General features: G+C 45.2%; 1 protein-coding gene across 1 annotated transcript in view; it reads right to left on the reverse strand.

The window, feature by feature from the left end:
• Positions 1–26,228, reverse strand: part of LOC122920028 (mucin-5AC-like) — a 107,494-nt gene that overhangs the window by 63,617 nt on the left and 17,649 nt on the right. The window contains exons 11-15 of the mRNA XM_044269238.1: positions 16,515–16,584; positions 16,283–16,420; positions 14,784–14,948; positions 6,800–6,894; positions 3,809–3,935 (exon numbers count right to left, since the gene is read on the reverse strand). Coding sequence (XP_044125173.1) covers positions 3,809–3,935; positions 6,800–6,894; positions 14,784–14,948; positions 16,283–16,420; positions 16,515–16,584 — 595 coding nt within the window. The remainder of the gene's footprint in view (positions 1–3,808; positions 3,936–6,799; positions 6,895–14,783; positions 14,949–16,282; positions 16,421–16,514; positions 16,585–26,228) is intronic.

Consider the following 26,228-nt stretch of genomic DNA (forward strand, 5'->3'; position numbering starts at 1 on the left):
AGAAGGTGTGGGTGGGTGGGTCAAATTTGTGTTGTTCCTCTAAATAAAATTAAAGAAAAGTGAAAATTAGACTGTTCAAAAAATATCAGTGCTTGTATTCTTCTTTACAAACTCAAACATTCACTACATAAATGGAAAAATGTTTGAATATTTTGCTTTCCTTTGAATCACTTAACTAATATTTAGTTGTATAACCACTGTTTCTGGGAATTGCTGTACATCTGTGTTGCATGGAGTCAACCATCCAGCCCAGGATGATTTGACTACATTCCACAGTTCTTCTCTATTTTTTGGGTTTTGCCTCAGAAACTGCATTTTTTATATCACCGCACAAGTTTTCTATTGGATTAAGATCCGGGGATTAGGCTGGCCACTCCATAACGTCAATCTTGTTGGACTGGAACCAAGATGTTACTCGTTTACTGGTGTGTTTGGGGTCGTTGTCTTGTTGGACCACCCATTTCAAGGGCATTTCCTCTTCAGCATAAGGCAGCATGACCTCTTCAAGTATTCTGATGTATTCAAACGGATCCATGATCCCTGGTATGCGATAAATAGGCCCAACACCGCAGTATGAGACACATCCCCATATCATGATGCTTACACCACCCATGCTTCACTGTCTTCACAGTGTACTGTGGCCTGAATTCAGTGTTTGGGGGTCGTCTGACAAACTGTCTCCGGCCACTAGACCCAAAAAGAACAATCTTACTTTCATCAGTCCACAAAATGTTGTGCCATTTCTCTTTAGGCCAGTCAATGTGCTCTTTGGCAAATTGCAACCTCGTCAGCACGTCCTTTTTTAACAGTGGGACTTTGCGGGGGCTTTCTGCAGATAGCTTGGCTTTGCATAGGCATCTTCTAATTGTAATAGTACTCACAGGTAACTTTAGACCTTCTTTGATCTTCCTGGAGCTGATTGTTGGCTGAGTCCTTGCCATTTGGGCTATTCTTCTATCCATTTGAATGGTAGTTTTTTGCTTTCTTCCGCATCTTTCAGGTTTTGGTTGCCATTTTAAAGCATTTGCAATCATTTTAGCTGAGCAGATTATCATTTTCTGCACTTCTTTATATGTTTTCCCTTCTTTAATTCAACTTTTTGATCAAGGTACGCTGTTCTTCTGAACAATGTCTGGAACAACACATTTTCCTCAGAATTTCTGAGAGGAATGCACTGTAACCAGTATGTACAACATTTGCTGCCTTCCTTCCTTAAATAAGGGCAATAATTGTCCCCTTTTTTTCAAAGAATGAATCACTTTTTCAAAGAATGAATGACTAATGAATGAATCAGCAGCATGCATGTCATGACTGTCGGATCTGTTGGATTTCTATTACTCTACTACACCTGCTAGTAAATAATTTGCCATGTAGGAATATCTACCAAAAACAGTGATTGATCAGGTTAGTGATGTTGGACTGCTATTATTTTGAACACATCTGTATATATATATATATATATATATATATATATATGTGTGTGTGTGTGTGTGTGTGTGTGTGTGCCAGGAAGGTGCAGCTTTAAAAGCTGTATAAGATTAAAAAAAAATGATTTTCTTTCTTCCAGAAAGAGGTTTCACAGGAGGAAAATAAGAATCAGACCTCCAATGTTAATCAGACCATAAAATGAAACCTCAAATCAGACCCACAATGTTAATTATATTCCAACTCAGACCCTTAATCAGACCTCAGATCAGAACTCCAATGTTGATCAGAAACCAATTAGAACTCAGATTTGAACCCCCTATATTAATTACCGTAACCCAAGCTTATACCCCCGATCAGACCTTAGATAAAAAGATCCCCAATAAAACCTTAGATCACACGACCAATGTTAATCAGACCATAGATCAGACAAAAAATAAATAAATCCATTCACCTCTCCTGTTCCGGACACCACCACCGTTCCTGACATCCAAAACTCTTCCACTCTGTGACCCAACATTGCACAGCATTAGGTCACAGATCGCGCCTGCTATGCAGAGAGCACAGCACAGCAACTTTGATGCTCTTAGAACAAGTGGTTCCAGTGGTTCCACATGGGATGTTCTCCGTCATGATTCTGAAGAAGCTGCTGTTTCCTCCTTTTCCACAATTATCCTAAAGTTTCACAAGTAGACAATTACCATCAACAAAGTCACGATCCGCACTGTATATGCATCAGCTAACTCCTGTCATGCAGGTTTATTTACCTGGGCAAGTGTGTATTCACAATCTCCGTTGAAGCTGTAGCGTTTTCCATCAAATGTAATATAATGGCCATCTCCGTATACAGCACAAGTGCCCAGGCAGGGGTTATTTGTACACTGCCACATACGATCTTTGCAGGTACTATTAGAATAAAGAGGACACTAGAAATGAGCCTTCTCTCTGACCTTAAGATATCTGGGCTTATTGTTGTTTTTCTATGCTTGACCAATATTAAATTATCATACCAGGTATTGCATTTCATTTTAATCTTCTCTCCAGGTTGATAGGTGGCATAATTGTGAATACATGGGCATTGTTCTTCCTGGATGCAGCCACCTTTGCCATCTGAGACCAGTCCTGCAGGACACACACAGCCGGATACACATTTTGCACTGTACTGTAAGACATAAAAAATAAGTATATGTTAAAGTATCCCATAGAATATGGATTGAGAACACAGCAATATAGTACACATAACATTCATTCTTTTAACCCTTTAGAGACCAGGCCAATTTTCATTTTTGCATTTTTGTTTTTGTCTCCCCACATTCTACTTTTTTAATTTTTAGTTCATATAGCCATATGAGGATTTATTTTTTGTGGGGTAAGATGTATTTTTAGTTGCACCATTTAATTTACCATGTTCTGCTATTATTTTGAACACATCTGTATATATATATATATATATATATATATATATATGTGTGTGTGTGTGTGTGTGTGTGTGTGTGCCAGGAAGGTGCAGCTTTAAAAGCTGTATAAGATTAAAAAAAAATGATTTTCTTTCTTCCAGAAAGAGGTTTCACAGGAGGAAAATAAGAATCAGACCTCCAATGTTAATCAGACCATAAAATGAAACCTCAAATCAGACCCACAATGTTAATTATATTCCAACTCAGACCCTTAATCAGACCTCAGATCAGAACTCCAATGTTGATCAGAAACCAATTAGAACTCAGATTTGAACCCCCTATATTAATTACCGTAACCCAAGCTTATACCCCCGATCAGACCTTAGATAAAAAGATCCCCAATAAAACCTTAGATCACACGACCAATGTTAATCAGACCATAGATCAGACAAAAAATAAATAAATCCATTCACCTCTCCTGTTCCGGACACCACCACCGTTCCTGACATCCAAAACTCTTCCACTCTGTGACCCAACATTGCACAGCATTAGGTCACAGATCGCGCCTGCTATGCAGAGAGCACAGCACAGCTTGGCACCAGCAGAAGATGACCAGGGAGAGGGGAATACAGAGCCAGCACATGGAGCACTGTATTCACCGCTCCCCAGTCCTACTGTACTAATGAGCGCTTCCATAATGGAAGCGTTAATTAGTACTCGACCTATAAGATTCACTGACATTTTCTTCCACTTTTGGGGGTAAAAGGTGCGTATTATAGGGTGAAAAATATGGTAAATGATGTTTAGCTGCAATAACAGACATACTGTAAACCATAAAAAATAGTAGCAAGGTTAGTGGCCATTTTTATTTATGTTAAAAAATGTATACCGATTGTTTTGAAAACTGTCAGGAAATCTGTTTGGATCTCTCAGCACATTCTTAAAAATGCATACAGTATATATATTTTTTTCTCTTATAGACTTACAGCAGACAGTGCTTCTCCATCCACTCACTATGACTCCTTTGGTTGCACAGGCTCGGACGTAGGATGTCAGGGATGCGCACATACATTCTTCACTTTTCTCACAGTTACAGGTGTCAAACATACAGTTCTGAATTAAAAAAAACAGCTGTAAGTCACTATAAATTATTTTTAAAATCTGCATAATTATACCCTTCACTGTTGGGATCCTGTTTCATTGTATATGCACATGTATAGAGCAGGAGGAGCTGAGCAGATTGATATAAGAAAACATTCTGCAAAACATGTAACTAGGGATGAGCAAATTGACTTCGGATGAAAACATGTAACTAGGGATGAGCAAATTGACTTCGGATGAAACTTTCAGTCGATTCACATAAAACTTTGTTTCAATACTCTGTACAGTATTAGAATGTATTGGCTTAGATGAGCCAAAGTTATTACTTCACAAAGTCTCGCAAGACTTTGCGTAATAACTTCATGAATCAATTTCTACTGTAAAAAAAAAAACATTTCCCAAACTCAGGTTCAGTTCCAAGTGGTACTTTGGAACTGAACCCGAGTTCGGTAAATTCTTTTTTACAGTAGAAATTGATTTATGAAGTTAACTTCGGGTCATCGGAGCCAATACATTCTAATACTGTACGGCGAGCGAGCTCATCCCTACATGTAACATAGTGACTGAAATCTCTGCTATTTCTATCTTTAGAAACAAGACCATTGTTTGGGTCTGCATCCGATCTGCATTTTTTGGGGGGGATAGAACAAGGACCCATTCATTTCTATTGGTATGAAAAAAATAAGGACAAAGCAAAGGAGTCATCTGTTTGATGTCTGCATTTATATGGCTGTTCTGCAAATTATAGAATAGAACATTTCCTATTCTTGCGGACAAGAATAGTCAGTTCTATTAGGAAAATGTGGCATGCACATGGCTAGTATCTGTGTTTGAAGATCCACCGCAAGATGGACCGCAAAATGCATACAGACATGTGCAGAAGGCATTATTGGGCGGACTTACTTAGCATTGGACTCCTAAGTATAGAAAGAGGAAAGTTTACAATCAATTCATACTTATCCATAAATCTGCTCAGCTGCCCCAGCACACCCTGCAGTATGTTGATATATTAGATAATATTTTCATGGTGACAGGTTTCCTATATGTTAAATTTTTGTTAAGCTTGTTTTAGGTTATTACAATGAAATACATTGCACAATATATACAAAAAAGGTATACACAAATACAACGTTTACTGCTAAAGGGGACCTAAACCTTTACTAAAACCACGAAGGTGCAACAATGCTTCTCAGACCATTTTGGCTTTCATCAGCTTTGCTCAAGTTTTATAGCCTGTGGAAGATGGATTCTATATGTTTTTTGTAGATCTGTATCCACACACTGAAGAAGCCTAGCAGAGCCAAAGAAAGCTGAAGGTGCAGAACACTCTGAGAAGTGCTGTTGTACCCTTGTGGTTTCAGCAACAATCAGATTCCACCTTTCATTTTCCAAAGGAGCTGCGAAAAATGAAAGATGGAATATGATTGGGTCCTATGGGCAGCTAAGCCAATTTAACTTTACACCAGTTTTATAAATCTCCTCCTTAGTTATTCTTTGAAAGAGCATTCTGGGAAAAACCAGTCTGTGCCTGAGGAGGTGGTGTGTGACAAAGGAGTTAAAAAATATCAAAGAGGTAATCATTGTGACATGACTGCCTCCTCATGCCTTGCACTGGGCATAAAAAACACATATAAATTTTCCCTCTTTTGCCTTGGACAACCCAATATGGTCTTAAAGTGTCACTGTCATATTTTTTTATTTGCTAGTTTATTAGAGCTAGGCATGTATACCGGAGTCAGTCTGTCAATGATTGTCAAAAGATTCATTAATGTCTTCTGTCCCTTTCCACTGGTCCCCTAAAAGACTGTTGCTAGGGCTTTTCTGTCTTCCCTTTCGTATAAACAGAAGAAAGACGGGGAATTGCATGCCTGCATTGGGCTTCAGAGTGAGGAGGCGTGTCTCTCAGTAATTCAATCTGATTGGCTAGCAGGAAACTGCTGGCTACAGCAAGTGTCTATGGGAAGTGAGGGAATGCAGTTTTGGTCTCAGAGAACTGGCAGGGGAGCCATCTTGAGAAGATCCTCATATTGTAGAAGCCTAAAACTGCCTTAACTAAGGGAAAAACTCAAGGAAAACAGTGGTATGTGAAGTAAATAAAGATTGTTTTATGCATAATGCTGCAGCAGGAGTAACACATGCTAACATAGATTTTTTTTATGAAAACATGACAGTTACACTTTAAGTGCATGGTTTCCATTAACAGGCTGTTGCCTTCAGTGGTCCCTAAGTACTGTTTACTTTCCTTGGTAGTTAGGATTTGATCACCCACAGTCTATGCACTGGGACCACATATTATTAGCAAACAACGGGCATTGACAAGGGTTTACCAAACCTGATAGCCTCATGTTAGAGATGTCTTAAAGGAGTTATCCCATCATATTGATCACTGTTAAATCTGTTAATGATTTGGCAGTGATCATTTTTGTAAATATATTTGATTAACCCATTCCAACCGTTTAGGAGAAAATTCATCCCCACTTACCTCATTGTTGTCATTCTGTCTCCCCTGGTCACGGCCACCGCTCTTCTCCGGAATCCCGGTGGCTGCGCTTGCGCAGAAGACTCCTTTTTTCCCGGCTTGCTGTCTTGAACGCGCAGGCCTACACGGATGCGCGATGGTGACTTCTTCCTGGCCAGAATAGTACAGAGCCCCGAACACGCACGCCGACTCTGTACTATACTGGCCAGGAATAAGTCATCATGGCGCATGCGCGGCGGCAAGCATGTTCAGTCCAGCGCGTGGCTCGGCTGGGAGAAGACTTCAATCAAGATGAAGCCCGCCCCCAGCCATTATCCAGGAAGTGAACGGCGCGCTGGCAGCAGGTAAGTATGAAAATGCAAAGTGGGATAACACCTTTAATGTGTAGTGAACTTACTTGTTTGTAAACCGCTGGATTGACTGCAGCATGACAGGAAGCAAATGGACCAGATGGGTCAGATATAAGACCACATCTGCTTTTGGCAAATTCCTCTGTAGTGTGGCAAGAAACAAAAAAATAGACATTAAATCTTACCATTCTGTAGTTATCCATTTCAAATCATTAATGCAGGTATATTTACTATGCTAAATACCTACTGTAAGACACTCTCCTGTTACGGGAACCACTGGGGCCCCCAGGGGTCCTTGTGTGGCTCGGCCTGCGGGGGACCCCATTGGAGTAGCAGGACAGGTCACGCATGTGCCTGGGGAATCTTCGGTTCCGACTCCTTTGCGGGCAGACGTGGTGGTGCGTCTGCATGGTCGCCGGAGAGGAAGACCGCCGGGGTCTCGGAGACAGATTGAACGGACTGGTGGCAGCACGCGGCAGCCGGTCCTGTCTCCGGTTTCACCTGCGAATTCCGTTCCGGCGCGATCATGTATTGATGCTGGGCCGCTCGAGCATGCGTGTGCATGCTTGAGAGGAGGTTCGCAAAAGTGGCCGAACGTACGTGCATCTTATTCGCTACGCCGGGTGCTGATGGAGAAAATACCTGTACGTAAATTCTAGTAGATTAGAGGGCAGGCATGGGTTAAGTGACTAAGGCCCAGCCTAGGCCGCACAAGTGTCAGGGATTAGGATAATTATATGACCTATGAGGCAAAGACACATGGCACTTAAAAGGTGATCTCCCTGGCTGGTCACTGCCCACTGTTGTTTTGACAACCCGGGTGTATGTTGCGGTTCATATTCTCCCAGACTACCTGTGCATGACCTCTGCCTTCCTCGATTTATCTCTAGAGACTGTCTCTGGATACCTCATCTTTTCTGAACAGTTTGTCCCATGTATGACTGTCATGGTCTTACCTTCTTACTGTTCTCCTTTGTTTGACATGTGCTGGCGGCCATCTTGTTTTCTGGGTTTCTTGTAGCCTCCCACCCTGCGGCTTCTCCTTCCCACTGGGAGGAGCTGGATGCCTAGCTCATATATATAGGAGGTCTGTGGCTTCAGTTCCTCGCTTGGTCCTCCTGTGTTCACATGCTTCTAAGACTGCTGCTGCTTCTGGTTCCTGATCCTGGCCTCGTCTGACTACCCCGTTGGTTCCTGATCCTGGCTTCGTCTGACTACCCTGCTGGTTCCTGATCCAGGCTTCGTCTGACTACCCTTCTGGTTCCTGACCTCCGTCTACGCAAGACCCTGCTTCGGTTTAGCCATCCGTTTGGACTTTTGCTTACAGCTTGATTTTCAATAAAGCCTTCTTATTTCCACTTATCTCTTGTTGTACGTCTGGTTCATGGTTCCATGACATTAGGACCAAGCCATGAATTCTGACGGTACAGGGCCATACTCGCTACCTACGCTGGTTGCCAGACTTGGGTCGGTTCGCTGTGGCGTTGCAAACCCTGCTTGAACGCACGGCTCATTTCGCTTCCGTTGCCGATGGGTCGGTTGTCGCTCCTGGGCCCGCTCCTACTGCCGCTCTGGTTGTTGCGCCAGAGTCTACCCCGACACCTGTTGCTGCGCCTGCGGTGTCTCGGGGTATGACCGGTTCTGCCCCCCTTCCACAGCGCTTTGGGGGAGAGCCAACTCAGTGCCGAGGTTTCCTTAACCAGGTGGGCATTTATTTCGAGTTGCTGCCACATGCCTTTCCTACTGAGAGTTTAAAGGTGGGCTTCTTGATCTCGCTGCTCTCGGACAAGGCCTTGGCCTGGGCCAGCCCTTTATGGGAGAACAACAATCCGGTGGTTGCCGAGTTTTCCGGTTTTGTTGCTTCTCTTCGGAAGGTATTCGATGTGCCGGCTCGTGCTGCCTCTGCTGCGAAGCTCCTTATGTCCATCAGACAGGGTTCACGATCCGTAGCTGAATACGCCATTGAGTTTCGTACCCTGGCAGCAGAGGTGGGCTGGAATAATGAGGCTCTGGTCGCTGCTTTCTCTCATGGTCTCTCGGATGCCTTGAAGGATGAGGTTGCAGCTAAGGACCTACCAGTGGAGCTCGAGTCTCTTATTTTTTTCCTGATTTTGATTGACACCAGACTCAGGGAGAGACCTTCCTTTAAGGAGAGCCTGCGGAGGTCTTCTAACAGATTGGCGCCTACGTTTGCTGTCCCACCCGTGCCTCCCTCTCCTCCGACGCCTCCTGGGGATGTCTTGTCTGGGGGTGAACCCATGCAGCTGGGGTTTGCTCGCCTGTCCGAGGGGGAGAGGGTACTCCGGAGACGTGAGGGCCGATGCATGTACTGTGGTCTCGGTGGGCATTTTCGGTTGGCATGTCCGAACCGTCCGGGAAACGCTCGCACCTGAGATCCTGTCGGGGGCAGATCTTGGGTGGAGTCTCCTCGTCCCCGGTTTCCCGTGTTGACAAACCACTGATCACTGTTGTCCTCTCCTGGGTCGGGGGCTCGGTGACGACCCAGGCGTTGGTGGACTCTGGTGCTGGTGGTTTGTTCATTGATAGTGTGTTCGCTGCCGCCAATTCCATTCCTCTGCAGCCTCGAGGTTCCCCACTGGCTCTTGAGGCGATAGACGGCAGACCCCTTCTGCCGCCACACGTGACTCATGAGACCCTTCCAGTGGGGATAGCCATTGGTGCCGTTCACAGAGAGTCGGTCTGTCTCCAGGTGATTTCGTCTCCACACTACTCGGTGGTCTTGGGGTACCCCTGGCTCCAGAAGCATAATCCGACTTTCGATTGGAGATCGGCCGAGATCCTCTCGTGGTCACCGCAGTGTGGGGCTAGTTGCATCCATGGGCCTGTCAAGTTGCTGTGTACTTCCTCGGACTCTCTGTTGCCTCCTGAATACGAAGAGTACCGGGATGTATTCGATAAGGTGCGCGCGGTTGCCCTACCTCCGCACCGCCCATACGATTGTGCCATAGGTTACAATCTGGTGCCGTTCCTCCTCGTGGCAAAGTCTATCCACTGTCGGTAGCGGAGAATGAGGCCATGGAGGAGTACGTGAGGGAGGCTCTTTCACGCGGACACATTCGCAAATCCTCGTCCCCGGCAGGGGCTGGATTTTTCTTTGTGAAAAAGAAGGGCGGTGAGTTGAGGCCTTGCATCGATTACAGGGGTCTCAATCGCATCACGATCAAGAACGCTTACCCGATACCCTTGATTTCCGAGCTGTTCGATCGCCTCAAAGGGGCCACGGTCTTTACCAAACTCGACCTGAGGGCGGCATATAACCTGGTAAGGATCAAGGCGGGCGATGAGTGGAAGACCGCGTTTAACACCAGGACCGGTCATTATGAATCCTTGGTTATGCCCTTTGGGTTGTGCAATGCGCCCGCAGTCTTCCAGGAATTCAACAACGATGTTTTCCGTGACCTGTTGCAGCAGTGTGTGGTGGTCTATTTGGATGACATCTTGGTATATTCTGAATCCATGGAGGCCCACATTATGGATGTCAGACGAGTGTTGCAACGGTTACGAGAGAACAGGCTGTTCGGTAAGCTTGAGAAATGCGAATTTCACCGATCCCAGGTAACCTTCTTAGGTTACATCATTTCCGCTGAGGGGTTCTCCATGGATCCTGAGAAGGTTTCGGCTGTCTTACAGTGGCCCCAGTCCAGTGGTCTCCGTGCCCTGCAGCGCTTTTTGGGCTTCGCCAATTATTATCGGAAGTTCATCAGGGACTTTTCTATGCTAGCCAAGCCTCTCACGGATCTGACCAGGAAGGGCAGTAATTTCCAGGTCTGGCCGCTCGAGGCCATCCGAGCTTTTGAGGCTCTAAAGTCCGCCTTTGTGTCGGCTCCGATTCTGTCGCATCCCAACCCTGGGTTGCCCTTTGTCCTCGAGGTGGACGCGTCTGAGACGGGAGTAGGCGCCCTTCTGTCTCAGCGTAGAACACCAGAGGGTCCTCTGCTTCCTTGTGGGTTTTACTCCCGGAAACTGTCTTCCGCGGAGTGCAACTATCAGATTGGTGACAGGGAGTTATTGGCCATCGTGCAGGCCCTTAAAGAATGGAGGCACTTGCTCGAGGGTTCGGTGGTTCCGGTTCTCATCCTGACGGACCACAAGAATCTGACCTACCTTTCTGAGGCCAAGAGATTGACACCACGTCAGGCCAGATGGGCTCTGTTCTTGTCACGTTTTAATTACGTGGTCTCCTACCTACCCGGTTCCAAGAACATCAGAGCGGATGCCTTATCACGGCAGTACTCCGAGCTGTCCGGGGAGGAGTCGATTCCGACTTCGGTCATACCTCCGAATCAGATCCTGGCCGCCATTCGCACCAGCCTGACCTCTCCCCTGGGTGAGCAGATTTTGGCGGCTCAATCTGGTGCTCCCTCTGGGAGACCCAACGGCAGGTGTTTTGTGCCTGAGGAGTTGCGCACTCGGTTGTTGCGAACCTACCATAACTCCAAGGCTGCGGGGCATCCTGGAAAGAATCAGCTGTCCTGGGCTGTTTCACGTCTGTTCTGGTGGCCTTCTCTACGTTCCGACATCGCCGCATATGTAGCGGCATGCTCCGTTTGTGCCCAGAGTAAGTCCCCTCGGCACCTTCCGTTGGGCCTTTTGCAACCCATAGCCACCGGGGAGCGCCCATGGTCACACCTGGGGATGGAATTCATTGTGGACCTCCCTGCATCCCGAGGCCATACGGTCATTCTCATGATTGTGGATCGGTTTTCCAAAATGTGCCACTGTGTTCCTCTCAAGAAGTTACCCTCTGCACAAGAGTTGGCCACGATTTTCACCAGGGAGGTCTTCCGGTTGCACGGTTTGCCCAAGGAGATTGTGTCGGATCGGGGGAGTCAGTTTGTGTCCAGGTTCTGGCGCGCCTTTTGCTCCCAGTTGGGGATTCATCTCTCTTTCTCCTCGGCCTACCACCCTCAGTCCAATGGGGCCGCAGAACGATCCAATCAGGCCTTGGAGCAATTCCTTCGTTGCTATGTCTCCGATCACCAAGACAATTGGGTTGACCTCCTGCCTTGGGCTGAGTTTGCCAGGAACAAGGCGGTGAACTCTTCCTCTGGGACGTCTCCCTTCATGGCCAATTATGGGTTCCAACCTGCCGTGTTACCGGAGGTATTCTCTCCCCAGGATATTTCGGCTGTGGAGGATCACCTTTCCGTCCTACGTGCTTCTTGGGTAACGATCCAGAGGTCCCTTGAGGTCTCTGCGCAGCACCAGAGACTCCAGGCTGATCGCAGACGAGCGCCCGCTCCTTCCTACCAGGTCGGAGACCGTGTATGGTTGTCTACCCGCAACCTCAACCTTCGAGTGCCCACTCCCAAGCTGGCGCCTCGCTTTGTTGGTCCCTTCCGAGTGCTTTGCAGGGTAAACCCGGTAGCCTATGCCCTTGCGCTTCCTCCTGGCATGCGGATCTCCAACGTGTTTCATGTCTCCCTGTTGAAGCCATTGGTGTGTAATCGTTTCACTTCCTCGGTTCCTCGGCCCCGTCCGGTCTAAGTGGGCAATCGTGAGGAATATGAGGTGAGCAATATCCTGGACTCACGCCTGGTCCGCGGTCGGTTGCAGTTTTTGGTCCATTGGCGTGGTTATGGTCCAGAGGAGCGTTCCTGGGTTCCCTCCGCAGATGTCCATGCTCCTGCTTTGCTCCGAGCCTTCCACGCACGCTTCCCTCAGAAACCGTTCCTTACTCCGCGGAGGAGGGGCCCTTGAGGGGGAGGTACTGTCATGGTCTTACCTTCTTACTGTTCTCCTTCGTTTGACATGTGCTGGCGGCCATCTTGGTTTCTGGGTTTCTTGTAGCCTCCCACCCTGCGGCTTCTCCTTCCCACTGGGAGGAGCTGGATGCCTAGCTCATATATATAGGAGGTCTGTGGCTTCAGTTCCTCGCTTGGTCCTCCTGTGTTCACATGCTTCTAAGACTGCTGCTGCTTCTGGTTCCTGATCCTGGCCTCGTCTGACTACCCCGTTGGTTCCTGATCCTGGCTTCGTCTGACTACCCTGCTGGTTCCTGATCCAGGCTTCGTCTGACTACCCTTCTGGTTCCTGACCTCCGTCTACGCAAGACCCTGCTTCGGTTTAGCCATCCGTTTGGACTTTTGCTTACAGCTTGATTTTCAATAAAGCCTTCTTATTTCCACTTATCTCTTGTTGTACGTATGGTTCATGGTTCCATGACAATGACCTTTGATCGGACCCTGGAAATCCTGACGTCTCATCCCTAGGTACCACGTTACACAGACTAATACTGCACATATGAAATTTAGCCTTGTCACTGGTTGTCCCCGTGGTGTTTCCCTGCACAGGTTATTATTCAGGTTGGTTACCTGTATATGTTTACTGGTTTGAACTGTACTGACGTTTATTTAATAAATCCACTATTGTTTAATATCTGTTTGGTTGTTTGGGGTTCTGCACCATTAAACCTACCTAACCAGACCTAAATAATGTTGTTGTTTTTTTTTAAACTGTGTCTTGAAAAGCATGCAACACAACAGTAAAATCCTACAACAGCCTTTCCTGCTTGGTTATTTTGGTATTATAGGGAAGGAGAATATTTACATTTCAAGTCTGCAACATGTGTTTTTGAGTACAGAAAGGTAGTTTTTAAATTCTAGGAGCACAGTAGTTAAATCTTCAATCCAACTTTCCTGCATCTTTACATTGGTGTTGTTGGGGGGGGGGGGGAGAAAAATTGCATTACAAATCTTTTTTGAATCTGCTTTAAATGCAAATAGCACATTAGTCAAATTTTACATTGTATTGGTGTTGTGGGGGGTGTTGTTGTTTCAGAGTAATCACATTGCAAATTTAAAATGTGTGTTTTACAGTAGAGAAAAGTATTTTTGAAACTGCATTGTTAACAGCAGTTAATTCTTGCAATGGTGTGTCCTACTTGTTATATAAGTGTTGTGGAAGGGGAAAAATAATCACATTACAAGTCACAGCAGCCAGTTCAGTCTCCAAATCTCCAAAATGATGAAACAGACTTTTTTTTTATGTGATGTGCTAGGCTGATTCAATTCAGCAAATGTAGACCTACTGCCTGAACACCCAGACTCAGTCCTACCTGTATTCTGGCCTTTCTCCAATGCACATCTTTTTTCTCTGAACCCATGAACTTCTGGGCAGGCAGACTAGAACAGTGGCCTGAACTGGCCCAGTATGATTCCTCTGTTCTTTCTTGCCCAGCCTCTATGGTCATTTTCAATGCCGCAGCGCAGAAAGTGTGGTGACACCCAATTGTACCAAGCTTTCCTCTGCCAGTGTCCAAAACATGAGTTAGGTCAAAATAAATGAGTCATAGACCTGAGAGGATATTCACACTCCTTCGGCTGGGGCTGATGAATAGATCTGGCCTTGCTGACAGTGCCCCATCTTGCCGCTGTTGCTGTCTGGCTGCCTACCATCATGTTACATATGGCTGCTGCTGTTATCATGCCATTGCCGCTGTATGCGTACCTGCTAACTTGTTCCGTACCATATGAATGCTGCCAAAACTGTTGCAGCTGCTCCTTGTGGCAAATCATTTACTGCCACTTTTAACGCTACGTAGCCGCCAGTACTCCTACCCCTAAACATCCACTCTATTGCCTTGTCTATTCCATGCTATGCTGTTACTGCTACGTGCCACTATTACCCTACACTTTCTGCATTCACACTGTTCTCCCGCTGCTACCAATTCAAAGAGAGAACTTTTCTAGGCTCACTCAGAACCAACCACTTTTTCTTCGGACAATTATCACTTTTGCATGTATAAATATGGACAAGCATTCTGCCCTCTTTATCACATACATTTTGGAGGCTTTGCTTGTACCAACAAGCCACTGTTTCTTGTGACATGTCAAATACGTTGATATGTATGTCAGTGTCACTGTGACATTATTTGCTCTTGCTGTCATTGTGTTCAAGAGCTTAGGGAGGAGGGAGAGAATGCAAAAATGCATACTTTTTGAAAAGTTTGGCGAACCTGAAATGAACTGAATCTCAAAAGGTTTGATCATCTCTAAACACAAGTCTTACCATTTTTAACGCTAACAGAGCATGGATCTTCATAAACATTGTTAATATTTGGACAGTCTGCTTGGGTCTTCCATGTGTTGGCGAAGGATGCAGCTGTGCCTTCAATGACACCACTGATGGTCTGGAAGTCATCTGTCTGTTTGTCATTGAAGTTTCCACAGAGACCTGAGAAGACAAACTTCTTTTTTTTAAAAAAAAGAAAAAAAAGGCCTTTCATAAAATGATTAGGCAGACCATAACTTTTTTTTTGGGGCTGAGCTGTGTGAGGGCTTGTTTTTTTGTGGGAGAAGCTGTAGTTTTTTTTTCTTTACCATTTTGGGGTACAAATAACTTTTTTGATCACTTTTTTTATACCATTTTTGGAAGGTGAGGTGGGCAAAAATTGCAATTCAGACAGTGTTTTTAATTTTTATTCTTTATGGTGTTCTCCATGCGGTATATGATATGATAACTTTATAGTGTGGGTTGATATGGCTATGGCGATACCAGATTTACACATAGTTTTTTTTCATGTTTTATTAATTTCTCTGCGTAAAATCATTTTTTATTAAAAGTAAGTTATATTTTGCATCACCACATACTAACATCAATAAAAAAAGATTTTTCCATCAAAGCTCTCTGAGGGCTTGTTTTTTTGCGGGATGGGCGGCAGTTTATATTGGCAGTAGAAATAGGATTTTATTTTATTTTTTAAACTTTTTTAAACACTTTTTGTACCCAGACCCATTTGGTTCTTGAAGATCCAGTGTGTCTGATGGATGTACAATACACTGCAATAGTGTATTGCTGTGTATTGTCTGCCTGACACTGACACTAAGCCTGATCAGGCGTCTGGCAGGCTTAGGGTACATTGACAAGTCTGGAAGCTTTTCTGAGGTCTCTGGATGCCATAGTAACCTTTGGGATGCTGACAAAACAGCACAGCAACCCAGTGCCAGCACTCATTGCTGAGGCCGCATTGCCATCCTGAAAATAGAATGGGCAACTCCAGCATCAAATTGGGGGTCGATTGGGCACATTGAAGGCTGCAGGGGAGCCATGAAACCACTTCAACAGATTCTGATCTCCACAGTCACGAACTTTTGGCGAGACTAGCCAATCAGAGCGGTCCCCAGCTTGGGACCACCCTCATTGGTCCCGTGCCGGTTAGCTGAGATCCCATTGTCACCATGTGTATAGACATAGTGATAGTTTAGTGCCATGATAAAAATATTTGTCATCAAGCACTTAGAAGCATTAGTAGCAATGCTCCATGATGAGTATATTTGTCATATCGCATTAAGGGGTTAAAGAGACCAGACGTTTATGGAGACTTACTGGAAGTACTCCATGGTTTGGAGATGTATTGGCAATGCTTCAATACAAGATTTGTTGAAAAGCCAGATTTTCACCCATAAACAGCCAATCTCAATAGGTGGCACTGGTGAGATGGTTCTTTCTTGGGAGATACCACTTTGCATTAAATGATTGAGAAAGTGAAACTATTAAGTCAAACTTACCACAGGTCTGGCCCTTGTAAGAAGGATTCAAAGCCACATAAATCTGCATAAATGGTGTCAGCTGAGCCACCACTTGTACCCCAAAGGTTGTCTCAACAACAATGTAGAATGATGAAGGTCTGAAGATGGTTACATTGGCTGGAATTACATGTGACACAATTATGGATAAAAACATGGCATGTGCTACTACAACTGTCACCAAGTGTCAAATAATTGCAACGTCATATCCTACCTGCAGATACTGGCAGTTGAGTATAGACACTGTTCACAAAGACATTACCGCAGGGCTTGATTACAATTATCTGTTTGGGTAACAAGACAGAAGAGATTTGAAGAAGAATTCTAATACTAAATAAAGAGCATTGAAGAGTTATTCCAGTAGAAGAAAATTTGGCATATTGTTAATCCTTCCTCAATTGTATGGCTTGGAGTGCAGGGATCAAAAGAACAAAGAACCAAGGCATTGAATGGAGCTGAGTTGCATTACCTTCACAGCACCTGAATGAGCAGAAGGAGCAATTGTATAGAGAGGTGAAACTGCACACCAAATATATTAGGTGATGCCCTCTAGAAAGTTCTTCAACCCCTATTAATCCACAGAAAAGTTCCATGACACTCTCCAGGTTAAAAGAATGTCAGATATATGTGGTGGCCGCCACCATTGGAGATGGCCTTATGGTTCGCCCGGCCGTCGTTTGGCAGCAAACTTTGCGTGTTCGCGATTCGCCGAACACGCGAACATATGGCGATATTTGCGCCCACCATATTCTTTTACATTGTGAAGAACTTTGACCCATGATACATCAATCAAGCTATTTGAGACGTTTCAGCACATGGACATACCCCCTACCTTATAAATAAACCAGATCTGGCCGCCATTTTACATTCAGTCTTTTGCCAGTGTGGGGAGAGGTTGCTGTGTGGAGCAGAGACAGGCTGTTAGGGACACCAAACGCTAGCTAATAGGGCCAAAAAAGTATTATTTAAGGACTGGTATAGGAATGCTATTGATAGGTGTGATACACAGAGGGGTGTGATATACTTATAATATACTTTTATAATGAGTCAAAAACACATAGGCCTCATGCACACGACCGTTGTGTGCACCCGTGGCCGTTGTGCCGTTTTCCATTTTTTTCTGCGGCTCCATTGACTTTCAATGGGGCCGTAGAAAACTCGGCTTGTGCACCGTTTTTACACCGCGCCCGTGACCCGTGTTTCGAGGCCGTGAAAAAAATATAACCTGTCCTATTTTTTTCACGGCCAACGGTTCACGGGCCCATTCAAGTCAATGGGTCCGTGAAAGAACACGGATGCACACAAGATTGGCATCCGTGTCCGTGATCCGTGGCCGTAGGTTGCTTTCATACAGACGGATCCGAAGATCCGTCTGCATAAAAGCTTTTTCTGATCTAAGTTTTCACTTCGTGAAAACTCATTTCCGACAGTATATTCTAACACAGAAGCGTTCCCATGGTGATGGGGACGCTTCTAGTTAGAATACACTGCAAACTTTGTACAAGACTTCCCCCTGGTGCCTGGCAGCACCCGATCTCTTACAGGGGGATATGATAGCACAATTAACCCCTTCAGGTGTGGCACCTAAAGGGGTTAATTGTACTATCATATTCCCCTGTAAGAGATCAGGGCTGCCAGGCAGCAGGGGGCAGACCCCCCTCCCCAGTTTGAATATCGTTGGTGGCACAGTGTGCCAACCACCATCGCCCCCCCCTCCCTCCCTCTATTGTATTAAATCGTTGGTGGCACAGTGTGCCAACCACCATCGGCCCCCCTCCCTCCCTCTATTGTATTAAATCGTTGGTGGCACAGTGTGCCAACCACCATCGCCCCCCCCTCCCTCTATAGCAGTAACATTGGTGGCAGTGTGCGGTCTCAACAGTAGAAGATTCATACTTACCTGCTTGCTGCTGCGATGTCTGTGAACGGCCGGGAGCTCCACCTACTGGTAAGTGACAGTTCTTTAGCAATGCGCCGCACAGACCTTTCACTTACCAGTAAGAGGAGCTCCCGGCCGGACAAAGACATCGCAGCAGCAAGCCGGTAAGTATGAATCTTCTACTGTTGAGACCGCACACTGCCACCAATGTTACTGCTATAGAGGGAGGGGGGGGGGGCGATGGTGGTTGGCACACTGTGCCACCAACGATTTAATACAATAGAGGGAGGGAGGGGGCCGATGGTGGTTGGCACACTGTGCCACCAACGATTTAATACAATAGATGGAGGGAGGGGGGGCCGATGGTGGTTGGCACACTGTGCCACCAACGATTTAATACAATAGAGGGAGGGAGGGGGGGCCGATGGTGGTTGGCACACTGTGCCACCAACGATTTAATACAATAGAGGGAGGGAGGGGGGGCCGATGGTGGTTAGCACACTGTGCCACCAACGATATTCAAACTGGGGAGGGGGGGGGCTGCCCCCTGCTGCCTGGCAGCCCTGATCTCCTACAGGGGAATATGATAGTACAATTAACCCCTTTAGGTGCCGCACCTAAAGGGGTTAATTGTGCTATCATATCCTCCAGTAAGAGATCGGGTGCTGCCAGGCAGCAGGGGGCAGTCTTGTACAAAGTTTGTAGTGTATTCTAACCTGAAGCGTCCCCATCACCATGGGAACGCCTCTGTGTTAGAATATACTGTCGGATCTGAGGTTCACGAAGTAGCTCATATCCGACAGTATATTCTAACATAGAGGCGTTCCCATGGTGATGGGGACGCTTCAAGTTAAAATATACCATCGGATTGGAGAAAACTCCAATCCGATGGTATAAAAGAACTCCAGACTTTACATTGAAAGTCAATGGGGACGGATCCGTTTGAAATGGCACCATATTGTGTCAACATCAAACGGATCCGTCCCCATTGACTTGCATTGTAATTCAGGACGGATACGTTTGGCTCCGCACGGCCAGGCGGACACCAAAACGACTTTTTTTTCATGTCCGTGGATCCTCCAAAAATCAAGGAAGACCCACGGACGAAAAAACGGTCACGGATCACGGACCCACGGACCCCGTTTTTGCGGACCGTGAAAAAAAACTGTCGTGTGCATGAGGCCATAGATAGATCTATATAGTTATCACCTGGAAATCAGGGGCTAGGGGCTTACTAGGGCCATTTTTATATAGAGTAAGGTTCCGGACGAGGTCGCTGTTATCAGGGCAGGTGGTCTGTGGTTAGGCTATCAGGGCCGGAATAGCACCCCCCTGTAGGGCAATATCAGGGACAGTTCTTTACCCACCCTGTCCTTCAATACCACATCTTCATCTAGCCCAGCGATGGATGTTTATTGTTTTCCCTCCGGGATTCATGGATGTGCACTGGAACCCCCCGGACTGTGGTAGGACATATGGTTTATGATTTGGTGCCGCCAAACAATTATTATTGTCATCTATGCTTTTTGCTTAACTTTAATAATTTGCTTTTTTTCATTTTGAGGGATGTCTTTTAATAGTAACATTATTAAAGGTTACATTTTATCTTCGGACTGTCTTGAATTGGATCCATTAGACGTGGCTAGCGAAGGGTCAGTCTGATCATGTAATCGGCAGTTGATCACATGGTCGGGACTGCTCTCGCGAGACTGTGGGCCATAATGGGGTTTTGTTGATGGACCAATCGGCATCCTCAAGACATCAGATGTAAGCATTAATGACATGGGCTTGTCCAATTGGGTGCAGGCTAAAGGGTGGGATGGGTGTGAGATATAGAAATGCCCCCAGGAAGAAGCTTAGGCGAAAAGTGTGTTGGGGTTGGTGTGTCCTGCGGTACTCCTGGTCTCTTTGACGTTACAGCTATAGCTTTTATGATGGATTGTTATACTTTATCCATGACAGCACCCTCTAGGCATCTTACCTAGTATTGTTTAGCAGCTGCATTAAGACATTGGTTTGTTCATATGATTTTGGTACCAGTCTTTTACTATATTTAGTGTCCTTTTCTTTTGTCATTTTTCTGACCGAGTGGGTCCGAGGTGAACATGTTGTGCATCAGCACCTCCAACATTGCTGCTAGTTTTTATTATTTTTTTATATGTAATATTTCATTGATTTGTAATCAAATGTGCTAATACATTATATGTGTGTCTTGGTTTTGGTATTTATTCATGTTGTGTTGCACACATTCAATCTTGATAGGTTGTTCAATTGTATCAGTTTTGCTGCTGCGTACCGTCCTTAATTCTCTCACTGGACATGATCGTAAGATGCACGAGTACAAGCGCACGCTGGTAGACAAGCTGCTGGTTGCATTCCCACCTGACGTCAGGGGCACAGTGGAAGCACAAGGTGAAGGCAGAGGAGGAGGCAGAGGTCGCCAATGCAACTGGGGCACCGCCAGCACCTCAGAAGGCAGGGTTAGCATGGGGGAAATGTGGAAAAGCTTCGTCAGCACGCCACAACAACCAGCACCACCAGCTGATATGGAACATCTTAGCAAGAGGCAGCATTTCACCAACATAGTGGAGCAGTATGTGTACAAATGCCTACACGTACTGAATGACGGGTCTGCCCTCTTCAACTTCTCCAAATTGGGCACATGGCCTGAGCTTGCCCTTTACAACTTGGAGGTGCTGGCCTGCCCTGCAGCCAGTGTATTATCTGAACATGTGTTTCATGTGGCGTTATCACAGACAAGCGCAGCCGCCTGTCCGCAGCCAATGTGGACAAGCTCACGTTCATTAAAATGAACCAGGCATGGATCTTGTATTTTGGATATTTCACATTCTTTTAGAGTGTACCCTAAAAAAAAAAAATATATATATATATATATATATATATATATATATATATTAATAATACCTCATCCTTCTCCACTGCTGCTTCCACCACCACCTCTACATCCACCACCTTCTCAAACTCCTACTCAATATGGACCTCCACCTCCTAAATCAAGTTTATTTTTTTTATTATTATTTGTATGTATTTTATTTTGTCATTTCATAATTTGTCTTTTAATTTTTCGACTGAAATTCAAAATATTTTGGGTGATATACCACTGCTATACCTAGTAGACCGGTATTCAAAATTCACTAATTTGTCTGTTACATTTTTGGGTGAAATTCATCAATTTTTGTGTGATATACCATTGCTGTACCTAGTAGACAGGTAAAAAAAATACACTAATTTGTTAAATTTTCGGGTGACATTCAACAATTTATGGCTGTGATATCCCCTGCTCTACGTAATAGACAGGTTAATAAATTATATTACGTTAATAACTTACATTCTTGGGTGAACATTTTGCAATTTTTGTCGTGAATAAACCCCTGTTCTGCATAGTTGACAGGGGCCGAAATTTTTAAAAAATAATCTCTTACATTGGTGGGTTACATTAACCCATTTCTGGCGATTGAAAAAACCCTGCTGTGCATAGTTGACAGGGACTTACATTTCAAAAATTTGTCTTTAACCACCTCCCGACCGCTGTACGCGTATATGCGTCCGGGAGGTGGTTGCTTTATTCCTCCTGGACGCATATACGCGTCTTCTCGCGAGACGCGAGATTTCCTGTGAACGCGCGCGCACAGGCGCGCGCGCTGACAGGAACGGAAGGTAAGCGAGTGGATCTCCAGCCTGCCAGCAGCGATCGCTCGCTGGCAGGCTGGAGATCCGAATTTTTTAACCCCCTAACAGGTATATTAGACGCTGTTTTCATAACAGCGTCTAATATACCTCCTACCTGGTCCTCTGGTGGTCCCTTTTGTTAGGATCGACCACCAGAGGACTCAGGTAGGTCAGTAGAGTCGCACCAAACACCACACTACACTACACTACACCCCCCCGTCACTTATTAACCCCTTATAAACCCCTGATCACCCATGATCACCCCATATAAACTCCCTGATCACCGCCCTGTCATTGATCACCCCCCTGTCAGGCTCCGTTCAGACGTCCGTATGATTTTTACGGATCCACGGATACATGGATCGGATCCGCAAAAAGCATACGGACGTCTGAATGGAGCCTTACAGGGGGTGATCAATGACAGGCGGGTGATCACCCATATACACTCCCTGATCACCCCCTGTCATTGATCACCCCCCTGTCATTGATCACCCCCCTGTACGGCTCCATTCAGACGTCCGCATGATTTTTACGGATCCATGGATACATGGATCGGATCCACAAAACACATGCGGACGTCTGAATGGAGCCTTACAGGGGGGGTGGTCAGTGACAGGGGGGTGATCACCCTGATTACCCTGATCACCCCCTGTCATTGATAACCCCCCTGTAAGGCTCCATTCAGACGTCCGCATGCGTTTTGTGGATCCGATGCATGTATCCATGGATCCGTAAAAAATCATGCGGATGTCTGAATGGAGCCTTACAGGAGGGGTGATCATTGACAGGGGGGTGATCACCCTGATCACCCTGATCATCCCCTGTCATTGATAACCCCCCTGTAAGGCTCCATTCAGACGTCCGCATGCGTTTTGTGGATCCGATACATGTATCCATGGATCCGTAAAAAATCATGCGGATGTCTGAATGGAGCCTTACAGGGGGGGTGATCAGTGACAGGGGGGTGATCACCCTGATTACCCTGATCACCCCCTGTCATTGATAACCCCCCTGTAAGGCTCCATTCAGACGTCCGCATGCGTTTTGTGGATCCGATCCATGTATACATGGATCCGTAAAAAATCATGCGGATGTCTGAATGGAGCCTTACAGGGGGGGTGATCAGTGACAGGGGGGTGATCACCCTGATCACCCCCTGTCATTGATAACCCCCCTGTAAGGCTCCATTCAGACGTCCGCATGTGTTTTGTGGATCCGATCCATGTATCCATGGATCCGTAAAAATCATGCGGATGTCTGAATGGAGCCTTACAGGGGGGTGATCAATGACAGGGGGGTGATCAGGGAGTCTATATGGGTGATCACCCCCCTGTCATTGATCACCCCCCTGTCATTGATCACCCCCCCCCCCCCCTGGTAAGGCTTCATTCAGACATTTTTTTGGGCACAAGTTAGCGGAAATTTTTTGTTTGTTTTTGTTTTTGTTTTTTCTTACAAAGTCTCATATTCTACTAACTTGTGTCAAAAAATAAAATCTCACATGGACGCACCATACCCCTCACGGAATCCAAATGCGTAAACATTTTTAGACATTTATATTCCAGACTTCTTCTCACGCTTTAGGGCCCCTAAAAAGCCAGGGCAGTATTAATACCCCACATGTGACCCCATTTCGGAAATAAGACACCCCAAGGTATTCCGTGAGGGGCATATTAAGTCCATGAAAGATTGAAATTTTTGTCCTAAGTTAGCGGAAAGTGAGACTTTGTGAGAAAAAAACAAAAAAAATCAATATCCGCTAACTTATGCAAAAAAAAAAAAAATTCTAGGAACTCGCCATGCCCCTCATTGAATACCTTGGGGTGTCTTCTTTCCAAAGTGGGGTCACATGTGGGGTATTTATACTGCCCTGGCTTTTTAGGGGCCCGAAAGTGTGAGAAGAAGTCTGGGATCCAAATGTCTAAAAATGCCCTCCTAAAAAGAATTTGGGCCCCTTTGCGCATCTAGGCTGCAAAAAAGTGTCACACATGTGGTATCGCCGTACTCAGGAGAAGTTGGGGAATGTGTTTTGGGGTGTCATTTTACATATACCCATGCTGGGTGAGAAAAATATCTTGGTCAAATGCCAACTTTGTATAAAAAAATGGGAAAAGTTGTCTTTTGCCAAGATATTTCTCTCACCCAGCATGGATATATGTAAAATGACCCCCCAAAACACATTGCCCAACTTCTCCTGAGTACGGCGATACCACATGTGTGACACTTTTTTGCAGCCAAGGTGGGCAAAGGGGCACATATTCCAAAGTGCACCTTTCGGAGTTCGCAGGCCATTTTTTACACATTTTGATTGCAAGGTACTTCTTACACATTTGGGCCCCTAAATTGCCAGGGCAGTATAACTACGCCACAAGTGACCCCATTTTGGAAAGAAGACACCCCAAGGTATTCCGTGAGGGGCACGGCGAGTTCCTAGAATTTTTTATTTTTTGTCACAAGTTAGCGGAAAGTGATGATTTTTCTTTTTTTTTTCTTTTTTCCTTACAAAGTCTCATATTCCACTAACTTGCGACAAAAAATAAAAAATTCTAGGAACTCGCCATGCCCCTCACGGAATACCTTGGGGTGTCTTCTTTCCAAAATGGGGTCACTTGTGGCATAGTTATACTGCCCTGGCAATTTAGGGGCCCAAATGTGTGAGAAGAACTTTGCAATCAAAATGTGTAAAAAATGCCCTGCAAAATCCGAAAGGTGCACTTTGGAATATGTGCCCCTTTGCCCACCTTGGCAGCAAAAAAGTGTGACACATCTGGTATCGCCGTACTCAGGAGAAGTTGGGCAATGTGTTTTGGGGTGTCATTTTACATATACCCATGCTGGGTGAGAAAAATATCTTGGTCAAATGCCTACTTTGTATAAAAAAATGGGAAAAGTTGTCTTTTGCCAAGATATTTCTCTCACCCAGCATGGGTATATGTAAAATGACACCCCAAAACACATTCCCCAACTTCTCCTGAGTACGGCGATACCAGATGTGTGACACTTTTTTGATGCCAAGGTGGGCAAAGGGGCACATATTCCAAAGTGCACCTTTCGGATTTCACCGGTCATTTTTTACAGATTTTGATTGCAAAGTACTTCTCACATATATGGGCCCCTAAATTGCCAGGGCAGTATAACTACGCCACAAGTGACCCCATTTTGGAAAGAAGACACCCCAAGGTATTCCGTGAGGGGCATGGCGAGTTCCTAGAGTTTTTTATTTTTTGTCGCAAGTTAGTGGAATATGAGACTTTGTAAGGAAAAAAGAGAAAAAAAAAATCATCATTTTCCGCTAACTTGTGACAAAAAATAAAAAATTACAGGAACTCGCCATGCCCCTCACGGAATACCTTGGGGTGTCTTCTTTCCAAAATGGGGTCACTTGTGGCGTAGTTATACTGCCCTGGCAATTTAGGGGCCCAAATGTGTGAGAAGTACCTTGCAATCAAAATGTGTAAAAAATGGCCTGCAAAATCTGAAAGGTGCACTTTGGAATATGTACCCCTTTGCCCACCTTGGCAGCAAAAAAGTGTGACACATCTGGTATCGCCGTACTCAGGAGAAGTTGGGGAATGTGTTTTGGGGTGTCATTTTACATATACCCATGCTGGATGAGAGAAATATCTTGGCAAAAGACAACTTTTCCCATTTCTTTATACAAAGTTGGCATTTGACCAAGATATTTTTCTCACCCAGCATGGGTATATGTAAAATGACACCCCAAAACACATTCCCCAACTTCTCCTGAGTACGGCGATACCAGATGTGTGACACTTTTTTGCTGCCAAGGTGGGCAAAGGGGCACATATTCCAAAGTGCACCTTTTGGATTTCACCGGTCATTTTTTACACATTTTGATTGCAAAGTTCTTCTCACACATTTGGGCCCCTAAATTGCCAGGGCAGTATAACTACCCCACAAGTGACCCCATTTTGGAAAGAAGACACCCCAAGGTATTCTGTGAGGGGCATGGTGAGTTCCTAGAATTTTTTATTTTTTTGTCGCAAGTTAGTGGAATATGAGACTTTGTAAGAAAAAATAAAAAAAAATAAAATCATCATCATTTTCCGCTAACTTGTGACAAAAAATAAAAAGTTCTATGAACTCACTATGCCCATCAGCGAATACCTTAGGGTGTCTACTTTCCGAAATGGGGTCATTTGTGGGGGTTTTCTACTGTTTGGGCATTGTAGAACCTCAGGAAACATGACAGGTGCTCAGAAAGTCAGAGCTGTTTCAAAAAGCGGAAATTCACATTTTTGTACCATAGTTTGTAAATGCTATAACTTTTACCCAAACCATTTTTTTTGCCCAAACATTTTTTTTTTATCAAAGACATGTAGAACAATAAATTTGGTG

Source organism: Bufo gargarizans, chromosome 10 (assembly GCF_014858855.1).
Source record: "Bufo gargarizans isolate SCDJY-AF-19 chromosome 10, ASM1485885v1, whole genome shotgun sequence".
NCBI classification, from domain to species: Eukaryota; Metazoa; Chordata; class Amphibia; order Anura; family Bufonidae; genus Bufo; species Bufo gargarizans.